Genomic DNA, 12,104 nt, shown 5'->3' on the forward strand with positions numbered 1-12,104 from the left:
CTGCCTCCAATTGGGAACCATACTCACACCAACATAGAAAATAAAACCTAGAAAACCCTCTAGTCACGCCCTGACCTAAAACACCATAGAGAACCCCGAGGGCTCTCTATGGTCAGGGCGTGACATTGGTTATACATACCACATCTGATACAGCTCTCGGTTGGATTCAAGTCAGTGTGCAACCCAAATGAACACTGAGATGTATCTTTTTTTTAAGAGGAGATTTTTAAAGGCAGGAGAGCATGCTGACCTCCCGTTGGGTGAAGCACGTCGGACCATATCAGATATCACATAAAACCACCCCAGCGTCGCCACTTCTAGGGGCTCAGTGGATGATGTTTAAAACTTCCCTCGACAAGTCACAGAACTTAGTTAATGAGGTATCGGAGCTCTGACTTGGCAAACGATTCGGATGCTTGTTTAAGGCTAGCTTTGTCATTTGCTGGAGTTTACACAGAGGGACATTGTATGTCTTTGTTGAGTTTGTGCAAACCTTTACATTGACATAAGCATATGGGCTTAAGCATAAAAGCTTCCAAACTCATATTTCTAGAAAATGTATAGCTCTTCTAAGAAGCAATGTCTCTACGGTGAGAAAATCCAGATTTTATTTATGGAAATTCTTGGTAAATTCATCCCTTTGTTGTTAGTATAAATGAGTGTTAGTATAAATGAGTGTTAAAGTGTTACTTTAACCCTTCACACTAATGGGAAATGGCCTATATGGATATATTTATTTCTTACAGAAGAAATATGAAAAACATATGCATAAGTATGGTAGCAATTGAAAGAGAACATTTTGGAGATTATGGGAACATTTTTAGACCAAATTTGAGGACATAATAGTTCACCTGACACAAGACTGAATTTTAACATTACAATAAACGGTTCATTGTAGGTGCATTTTACATTTACTGTACTTTTCGCCTCATTTGTTAATAACGAAATCTGAAACAATACTCTGGATACATTCGGTAACCTGAACATGTTTGTGTTTACGCAATCCAAAAATGGGCCTTTTATAACTCGAAATCTGAGTCAGGTGGGCATCATTTGAAAGCTTGTTCTATTGCCAACATGATCTTAAGAGTGTTCGGCTGTCACAGGGCAATTCAGAGAAACAGATCGGAATTTTGATGCAAATAGAAAGGAGTTTATGTTTCACCTGTCTTTGTGTAGGTCTCCACCCCCCTCCAGGTGTCGCCCATCTTCCCATTATCCCTTGTGTATTTATACCTGTGGTCTCTGTTTGTCTTTTGCCAGTTCGTCTTGTCTTTTTAGGTCTTTCCAGCGTTTTTTCCCGCCTTCCTGTTTCTCTAGTTCTGTTTCCAAATTTTTCCCGGGTTTTGACCATTCTGCCTAAATGGACCCCAAGCCAGCCTGCCGTCCTGTACTTGCCTGACTTTGACCTGATTATGAACCTCTGCCTGCCCTGACCCCGAGCCTGCCATCCTGTACCTGCCTGACTTTGACCTCATCACGAACCTCTGCCTCCCCTCAACCTGCCCTTTGCCTGCCCTGTTTTGAATAAATCTTCTGAGAACTGTACTATCCGCCTCCTGTGTCTGCATTGGAGTCATATTCTGAGTCGTGATAGTACGAACTGGCCATGACTGACCCAGCAGACTTGGACCAGCTCCGCAATGCCGTCTCCTCCCAGGGAGCCACCATTGGAAGACATGTTACTTCAAGGTGACCTTGAAGACAGTTACTTCAAGGTCTTATGGAATGATTCCAGAAATGCCTTCAACACATTGCTGGAACAATTCTGCAGATTGTCTGTGAGGCAGCCCGACACTACAGTAACCCTTCAGACTGTCAATTACCCCACTATCATCGATGTGTCTCGCCAATCTACACCGGCTTCCCAAGAACCACGTTTACCTCCTCTGGAGCGTTACGCCGTTTCTCTCCCAGTGTTCTCTCATTTTTGAGCTGCAGCCCTCTTAAATTCCCTGGGATTGCTCGAGGATAGCGTACGTGATAACGCTGATGTCCGGGAGGGCTCTTGCCTGGGCTATGGCGGTGTGGGAGCAACAATCCACCGTTTGCCTCAGATTGGAGGAGTTCGTGGCGGAGGTACAGAAAGTGTTCGATTTTCCGTTGTCTGCGAGCAAGGCGCCTCGTAGTGTGGCAGACTACGCGGTGGGTTTTCGCACGTTGGCGGGTGAGAGTGCCTGGAACCCAGAAGTCCTGTTTGATGCGTTCCTTCACCGGTTGTTGGATGTGATTAAAGATGAGCTCAAAGCCCTGGAGCTGCCCCTGGACCACGACTCCCTCATAGCATTGACCATCCAGATCGATGGACGGCTACGGAAACGTAGGAGGGAGAGGGAGTCTGTTCCCTGTCGCCGACGGTCGTCCTCGATTTACACCTCGCCTCAGAGGAAACCCGTAAATCCCCAAACTCACATTTCCGAGTGGATCCGATGCCGGCCGAAGTCTCTCAGAGTTCACCGAGTGCTGTCGAATCGTCTCCTCCGGAGCCCATGCAACTGGGCAGGGCTAGATTGTCTCCTGCTGAGAGCTTACGCAGACGTAACACCTAGAGCTGTCTGTATTGTGGAGCTACGGGAAATGCAGTTCCTGCCAATCGTATCTCCTCATGCACCCGTGGTTTTGGGGTTTTCCTGGCTCCAGAGGCACAATCCCCCAATTGACTGGGCTACTGGTTCTATCCTGGGTTGGAGCCCATTTTGCCATGGGCGTTACCTGAAGTTATCACGAACCTCTGTCTGCCCTCGACCTGCCCTTTGCCTGCCCCGTGTTTCTAATAAATCTTCTGAGACTCGTACTATCCGCCTCGCGTGTCTGCATCTGGGTCATATCCTGAGTCGTGAAATTTTCTTCACAATACACAAACATCATTCTGTTCAGAACAACCTAGGGTATGACACCATGCTATCTTGTAACTTGTACATCAAAGATAGTGATCATAAACGTTGACCCTGTATATGACATGAGTTTTAGGATATGGAAATGTGAAGTGCACATTTGGACTCCACAGGTAGAGGGAGTTTGACTTGCTTGTATGACATCAAAGCTGTCAACGTCTCATCCTTCGAAATACGTAGAGCCCAATTAGAAAGAGGGGTGGGGGCAACTTCGTGTCGCGTGCGGTGCTCAAGTTCAGAACAGCTGTCAGTCAAAACCCATACATAGCTGTGAAGTGGAGACCCTGAGCTCTGATGTCATATGTAGCATGTTACTGTGCAGCCACTGCCTTCCAATTTGAGAGAGAGAGAGACAGAGAGAGAGAGAGAGAGAGAGAGAGATGCAATAGAGAGAGAGAGAGAGAGAGAGAGAGACAGAGAGAGAGAGGCAATAGAGAGAGAGAGAGGGAGAGAGAGAGAGAGATGCAATAGAGAGAGAGAGAGAGAGAGAGAGAGGCAATAGAGAGAGAGAGAGAGAGAGAGAGAGACAGAGAGAGAGAGAGAGAAAAGAAAAACAAGCTGGCTCCCTATTTGGGCCAGTTGCTGCAGTACTAATGAAGCTACAGTGACAAAACAACCTTTATGGCCCAAGCTCTAATCTTTGACCAACAAAAAGCTTATCTACTGTACCATCCTCCCTGAAGGCTTGGGTCAGTGTCCTTTCTGGGCTTGTTTAGATAAGACAACCCTCACAACCCTCATATATCCAAATAACAACTAAAGGATGATACTTGTTGTATATGCTATTAATACTGACTGTTTATGGACATAAGCATTATAGCCAAAATATAGGACATGGACTTAGGAAGTGTGTCTGTTTTTGATCACAGACTCATATCTTTGTCAGTTATCAATAACAATGACAGCTGCCTGTGAAATGTTACTCTAACTGTAATTAAGAGTAGGTCTGCTTCTAACGACTGTGGAAGATTAATGGCTCAGATGATTTCTGCTCGTTTGCTGGGTAAATATTATGGAGTTAGCGTCTTGGCCACAGCGTGCTGTGCAGTTGCAGTTGTTTGTCTTACTTGCACCCAAACACATGTCTACAGGACAAACATGTGATATGCGCACACACACACACACACACACACACACACACACACACACACACACACACACACACACACACACACACACACACACACACACACACACTCCTATTTCAGTGGCATTGAACACGTCCCCTTTCTCCCCTTTTGATTGTGAAGTTGACTCATTTCGACAAAAAAACATTCCGCCTTGGACAGGAAAGCTTCAAGCCACCTCCAGTAAACTCAGTCCTTTCTCCCTCACAGAAAACATATAAACACATCATAAGAGGAGAGAATGGAGATCTCTGGGCTAGCGTTCTCCTCTCCGCCTTGCTCACTGCAATTAATCACACTCCTCGTCGTAGCTGAAAGTCCATATTCCAATTTAGTGAGTGGGGGGGGGGGGGGGGGGGGGGGGGGGTAGGGGGTAGGGTTGAAGTGGAGGGAAAGGGAGTGTGTGTGAGAAAGGTGAAATGGGAGTGTGGGTGTGTTTGTGCACGTGTTTGTGCAAGCATGGGTGAGTGCGAATGTTGGCTTGTGTGATATTGTTGTGCATGCGTTTTTGTGCTTGTGTGCTTCTCAAAAAGCATTGTGATTGGCTGATTGGCAGGGATAAATAAGGGGGTGATTCAGTGAGTGAGGCTGTGCCTCTACCTGTGGATCTGTTCTAAAAGACAGAAGCGTCAATATAAGTCCAGGTAGATGCTCTCCTTTCACCCACCCAGCTACAGACACCCAACACTGGGCTTCTTCAGAGCAAGGTGCTGGTGGATGGATGTCCTTTTCCCCACCCTGTGTGTGTGTGTGTGTGTGTGTGTGTGTGTGTGTGTGTACGTGTGTGTATGTTCATTCTTGTGTTTGTGTAACAGGGTAGGGGGTAGGATAGAACAAGACAGGCAGGTAGTGGTACAGTAACTTTCCATAGCCACCAGCAGTCACATTATTCTATGTACTAGTTTCCATAGCCACCAGCAGTCATATTACTCTATGTACTAGTTTCAATAGTCACCAGCATTCATATTACTCTATGTACTAGTTTCCATAGTCACCAGCAGTCATATTACTCTATGTACTAGTTTCCATAGCCACCAGCAGTCATAATACTCTGTGTACTAGTTTCCGTAGTCACCAGCAGTCATATTACTCTGTGTACTAGTTTCCATAGTCACCAGCAGTCATATTACTCTATGTACTAGTTTCCACAGCCACCAGCAGTCACATTATTCTATGTACTAGTTTCCATAGCCACCAGCAGTCATATTACTCTATGTACTAGTTTCAATAGTCACCAGCATTCATATTACTCTATGTACTAGTTTCCATAGTCACCAGCAGTCATATTACTCTATGTACTAGTTTCCATAGCCACCAGCAGTCATAATACTCTGTGTACTAGTTTCCATAGTCACCAGCAGTCATATTACTCTGTGTACTAGTTTCCATAGTCACCAGCAGTCATATTACTCTATGTACTAGTTTCCACAGCCACCAGCAGTCACATTATTCTATGTACTAGTTTCCATAGCCACCAGCAGTCACACGATTCTATGTAATAGTTTCCATAGCCACCAGCAGTCATATTACTCTATGTACTAGTTTCCATAGCCACCAGCAGTCACATGATTATATGTACTAGTTTCCATAGCCACCAGCAGTCACATTATTCTATGTACTAGTTTCCATAGCCACCAGCAGTTATATTAATATGTACTAGTTTCCATAGCCACCAGCAGTCACATGATTCTATGTACTAGTTTCCATAGCCACCAGCAGTCACATGATTCTATGTACTAGTTTCCATAGCCACCAGCAGTCATATTAATATGTACTAGTTTCCATAGCCACCAGCAGTCACATGATTCTATGTACTAGTTTCCATAGCCACCAGCAGTCATATTACTCTATGTACTAGTTTCCATAGCCACCAGCAGTCATAATACTCTATGTACTAGTTTCCATAGCCACCAGCAGTCATATTACTCTATGTATAGTTTCCATAGTCACCAGCAGTCATATTACTCTATGTACTAGTTTCCATAGCCACCAACAGTCATACTATCTATGTAATTGTTTCCATAGCCACCAGCAGTCAAATTACTCTATGTACCAGTTTCCATAGCCACCAGGAGTCACATGATTCTATGTACTAGTTTCCATAGCCACCAGCAGTCATATTACTCTATGTACTATTTTCCATAGCCACCAGCAGTCACATGATTCTATGTACTAGTTTCCATAGCCACCAGCAGTCATATTACTCTATGTACTAGTTTCCATAGCCACCAGCAGTCACATGATTCTATGTACTAGTTTCCACAGCCACCAGCAGTCATATTACTCTATGTACTAGTTTCCATAGCCACCAGCAGTCACATGATTCTATGTAATAGTTTCCATAGCCACCAGCAGTCATATTACTCTATGTACTAGTTTCCATAGCCACCAGCAGTCATATTACTCTATGTACTAGTTTCCATAGTCACCAGCAGTCATATTAATATGTGCTAGTTTCCATAGCCACCAGCAGTCATATTACTCTATGTACTAGTTTCCATAGCCACCAGCAGTCATATTACTCTGTGTACTAGTTTCCATAGCCACCAGAAGTCATATTACTCTATGTACTAGTTTCCATAGCCACCAGCAGTCATATTACTCTATGTACTAGTTTCCATAGCCACCAGCAGTCATATTACTCTATGTACTAGTTTCCGTAGTCACCAGCAGTCATATTACTCTATGTACTAGTTTCCATAGCCACCAGCAGTCATATTACTCTATGTACTAGTTTCCGTAGTCACCAGCAGTCATATTACTCTGTGTACTAGTTTCCATAGCCATCAGCAGTCATATTACTCTATGTACTAGTTTCGATAGCCATCAGAAGTCATATTACTCTATGTACTAGTTTCCATAGTCACCAGCAGTCATATTACTCTGTGTACTAGTTTCCATAGCCACCAGCAGTCATATTACTCTATGTACTAGTTTCCATAGTCACCAGCAGTCATATTACTCTATGTACTAGTTTCCATAGCCACCAGCAGTCATATTACTCTATGTACTAGTTTCCATAGCCACCAGCAGTCATATTACTCTATGTACTAGTTTCCATAGCCACCAGCAGTCATATTACTCTATGTACTAGTTTCCATAGCCATCAGAAGTCATATTACTCTATGTACTAGTTTCCATAGTCATCAGCAGTCATATTACTCTATGTACTAGTTTCCATAGTCACCAGCAGTCATATTACTCTATGTACTAGTTTCCACAGCCACCAGCAGTCATATTACTCTATGTACTAGTTTCCACAGCCACCAGCAGTCATATTACTCTATGTACTAGTTTCCATAGCCACCAGCAGTCATATTACTCTATGTACTAGTTTCCATAGCCACCAGCAGTCATATTACTCTATGTACTAGTTTCCATAGCCACCAGCAGTCATATTACTCTATGTACTAGCTTCCATAGCCACCAGCAGTCATATTACTCTATGTACTAGTTTCCATAGCCACCAGCAGTCATATTACTCTATGTACTAGTTTCCACAGCCACCAGCAGTCATATTACTCTATGTACTAGTTTCCATAGCCACCAGCAGTCATATTACTCTATGTACTAGTTTCCATAGTCACCAGCAGTCATATTACTCTATGTACTAGTTTCCATAGCCACCAGCAGTCATATTACTCTATGTACTAGTTTCCATAGCCATCAGCAGTCATATTACTCTATGTACTAGTTTCCATAGTCACCAGCAGTCATATTACTCTATGTACTAGTTTCCAAAGCCATCAGCAGTCATATTACTCTATGTACTAGTTTCCAAAGCCATCAGAAGTCATATTACTCTATGTACTAGTTTCCATAGCCACCAGCAGTCATATTACTCTGTGTACTAGTTTCCGTAGTCACCAGCAGTCATATTACTCTATGTACTAGTTTCCATAGCCATCAGCAGTCATATTACTCTATGTACTAGTTTCCATAGCCACCAGCAGTCATATTACTCTATGTACTAGTGTCCATAGTCACCAGCAGTCATATTAATATGTGCTAGTTTCCATAGTCACCAGCAGTCATATTACTCTATGTACTAGTTTCCATAGCCACCAGCAGTCATATTACTCTATGTACTAGTTTCCATAGCCACCAGCAGTCATATTACTCTGTGTACTAGTTTCCGCAGTCACCAGCAGTCATATTACTCTATGTACTAGTTTCCATAGCCACCAGCAGTCATATTACTCTATGTACTAGTTTCCATAGCCACCAGCAGTCATATTACTCTATGTACTAGTTTCCATAGCCATCAGCAGTCATATTACTCTATGTACTAGTTTCCATAGCCACCAGCAGTCATATTACTCTATGTACTAGTTTCCATAGCCACCAGCAGTCATATTACTCTATGTACTAGTTTCCATAGCCATCAGCAGTCATATTACTCTGTGTACTAGTTTCCATAGCCACCAGCAGTCATATTACTCTATGTACTAGTTTCCATAGCCACCAGCAGTCATATTACTCTATGTACTAGTTTCCATAGCCATCAGCAGTCATATTACTCTATGTACTAGTTTCCATAGCCACCAGCAGTCATATTACTCTATGTACTAGTTTCCATAGCCACCAGCAGTCATATTACTCTATGTACTAGTTTCCATAGCCACCAGCAGTCATATTACTCTATGTACTAGTTGCAGTTTAGATCTGAACAGACAGGCCAAGTCCCATTCAGTTCCGTTTCTCTCATAACCATAGGAGGCAGAAAGAACACAAACAAGCACTTCTAGTGGACTGGGCTCAATGCAGTCATTCATTTTCTCTATTACAATGGCATTTCATATTTCCCCCACTAACAAGGGAACAAAACAGCCTTCAATTGTTAATGCTGATTGCATCGCAAGTACTCGGCTAAATGCTGAGGGCCTCTCAATGGATGCTGTCTGGGATAGTTGAACCCAAAATATAATTATGTTCAATGTTTTCGTACAAAAGTGGCCGAGCTCAGTCCAAATTCCATGCAGTCTGTATTGAAAATTCAATAGAGTAGGCCTAGGGGAAATCCATAGACCTTGATCCCGAAATGAATGGGAATTATTTTGAACTCTCCCTTGATTAAGCATCATCATTCATACCAACGATATTGAAGATTGCTGTGTTGTCAATGGGCTGTCTGAATAGAAAACCTCAAAAGGTATTCAAGGCTGGAGCTACACAAGAGGAATACAGAACAGAATAGGTCTCTATAGAATACTGTGGAAGTCCTGTAGTTATTCTCTCCTCGCCCGAGACATGTATATTCACTGTCAATACAATCTCTTCCATTTTCTCTTTGATCATTCCTGTCTTTCTCTCTCTTTTATAATTGTTCTCTCGCTCACCATGAAACTGTGAACAAGGTGGACTGCGCTGCCCTCTCCGCCTACCCAGTGTCAATCAAGGCATTCATCTCCTTATTTCTCTCTTTCTGTCATTCTGTGGCACCTCCATTCATTCTCTCTTTTGTCTCTTTGAATGTGTGTGCACGTGCAAGCATCAGGCACCTGCACAGATACGGGTCTACCTGTGCCCGAGCACCTGTCCCTTTGCCTTACAACTCGCCAAGTGGTCTTTTGGGTGTTTTCTTCCTTTTTTGGGGTCATTGTTAGTCTGAACCCAGTGCCCTTAAGTCGTTGTGACATTGTCAAGTTTTTCCCAGTCTGCCCTGTATGTAGACTGCCCTGTATGTAGACTTCCCTGTACGTAGACTGCCCTGTACGTAGACTGCCCTGTACGTAGACTGCCCTGTACGGAGGAAGCCCTGTACGTAGACTGCCCTGTACGTAGACTGCCCTGTACAGAGGAAGCCCTGTACGGAGGAAGCCCTGTACGGAGGAAGCCCTGTACGGAGACTGCCCTGTACGGAGACTGCCCTGTACGGAGACTGCCCTGTACGGAGGAAGCCCTGTACGGAGGAAGCACTGTACGGAGGAAGCCCTGTACGGAGACTGCCCTGTACGGAGACTGCCCTGTACGGAGATTGCATGCGCCCGGTATCCAAACATGTATTGAGACGTGGTCACTGGTCGAGTGTGTGTAGCAAGCTCCCTAGTTGAAATATCCACAGTGCTGCCACAGCAGCATAGCATTTTATTAACACTTGATAACACTTGATTTACATAATCCATTTTGGGTCTGGTTGGCTGATACTTGCAGACATAGAGAGGAGCGGCTGAATCAACGACCCTCCGACTCCATCCCTTCTTCAGTCGGGAGTTGCACATCAGAGCAGCAGCACCACAGGTAGTCTAGACTCTAACTAACCATCATTTACTAAAACAAGCAACCACACAAGCAACTAGCCAGCCATATATCATGAGTTAGAAGATTAAGAATACTATATTATTAAGTTAATATTTAAGAGCATTGGAGATAAATCACAATCTAAATATTAACTAGCAGATTTAACACCATTGATCAGCCTACCCCCTTTTCCCGATGTCAATCATGTCTTTAGGAGGCACTGTGTAGCTTGCTTACAATTTGGGATGAGTGTTGTTAGAGAAATAAATAGGCCTATGCTCAAGAATGGTCCAATCTTAGCTACAGAAGCAATCAGTTATGTTATGAATTTCGAGATATTAATTATTTTTTTACATTTTGCGCACCTGCCCCCTGAAAGTTCTGTGTACTGCCCTGGCAAGCATGTATGTGAGTGAGTGAGTGAGTGAGTGAGTGAGTGAGTGAGTGAGTGAGTGAGTGAGTGAGTGAGTGTGTGAGTGAGTGTGTGTGTGTGCACGTGTGAACCCACCATAGAGTCTCCATCAGCTATGAAGACAGTGCAGCCCTGGGCCTGCATAAAGGAGAGGATGGTGCCTGCTATCTTCCTCAGTAACACCTCGAGAGACTGCTGCTCCTCCAAGATCAGACTGGCCAGGTCCAACAGCACCTGGGGGAGACAGAGTAAACCACTAACACACACAAACATATGACAGCATGAACACTCACCCACATACTTATACACAAACACACGAACACACACTCACAAGAAAGCATGGTAACACACCCACACACACCTTTCGCATATGCCAGGGAGATTGTTCCAGAAATTGCATGTCTATCCATCTCCTGAGGACGTTGAGAAATGCCGTCAAAACCTTCCACTAGGGGCAATAGAGAGCACTATTACCATGAAGTAGGCTTGGGTTTTGCTAGCTTCCACTAGGGGCAATAGAGAGCACTATTACCATGAAGTAGGCTTGGGTTTTGCTAGCTTCCACTAGGGGCAATCGTGAGCACTATTACCATGAAGTAGGCTTGGGTTTTGCTAGCTTCCAATAGGGGCAATAGTGAGCACTATTACCATGAAGTAGGCTTGGGTTTTGCTAGCTTCCAATAGGGGCAATAGTGAGCACTATTACCATGAAGTAGACTTGGGTTTTGCTAGCTTCCACTAGGGGAAATAGTGAGCACTATTACCATGAAGTAGGCTTGGGTTTTGCTAGCTTTCACTAGGGGAAATACTGAGCACTATTACCATGAAGTAGACTTGGGTTTTGCTAGCTTCCACTAGGGGCAATAGGGAGCACTATTACCATGAAGTAGACATTGGTTTTGCTAGCTTCCACTAGGGGCAATAGTGAGCACTATTACCATGATGTAGGCTTGGGTTTTGCTAGCTTCCAATAGGGGCAATAGTGAACACTATTACCATGAAGTAGGCTTGAATTTTGCTAGCTTCCAGAAGGGGCAATAGTGAGCACTATTACCATGAAGTAGACTTGGGTTTTGCTAGCTTCCACTAGGGGCAATAGTGAGCACTATTACCATTAACTAGGCTTGGGTTTTGCTAGCTTCCACTAGGGGAAATTGTGAGCACTATTACCATGAACTAGGCTTGGGTTTTGCTAGCTTCCACTAGCGGAAATAGTGAGCACTATTACCATGAAGTAGACTTGGGTTTTGCTAGGGTGTTGTAAACAGGGGCGATGGTTGGGTATTATCTCAGGATCAGAAAGTTGCGTATTCAATCCCAGTCATGGGCACAGTGTTTTTATTTGTATTATTATTACACTATCCCAAACTTTAACCCTTATCCTTTTGGATTGAGTGCCTAAAGTTAATGTTTTAACCCTATCCCAAACCT

At 43.8% G+C, this 12,104-nt stretch overlaps 1 protein-coding gene across 4 annotated transcripts in view; it reads right to left on the minus strand.

Moving 5' to 3' along the window:
- The window catches only part of LOC110531873 (cGMP-specific 3',5'-cyclic phosphodiesterase), an 89,868-nt gene that overhangs the window by 33,400 nt on the left and 44,364 nt on the right, over window positions 1-12,104 (minus strand). For 3 of the 4 annotated variants that reach the window (XM_036987765.1, XM_036987763.1, XM_036987762.1), the window contains exons 7-8: window positions 11,035-11,121; window positions 10,770-10,907 (exon numbers count right to left, since the gene is read on the minus strand). In XM_036987765.1, the coding sequence (XP_036843660.1) occupies window positions 10,770-10,907; window positions 11,035-11,121 (225 nt within the window). The remainder of the gene's footprint in view (window positions 1-10,769; window positions 10,908-11,034; window positions 11,122-12,104) is intronic. The other variant, XM_036987764.1, reaches the window with a different exon arrangement.

The sequence above is a fragment of the Oncorhynchus mykiss genome, chromosome 9, assembly GCF_013265735.2.
Source record: "Oncorhynchus mykiss isolate Arlee chromosome 9, USDA_OmykA_1.1, whole genome shotgun sequence".
In the NCBI taxonomy this organism is placed as follows: Eukaryota; Metazoa; Chordata; class Actinopteri; order Salmoniformes; family Salmonidae; genus Oncorhynchus; species Oncorhynchus mykiss.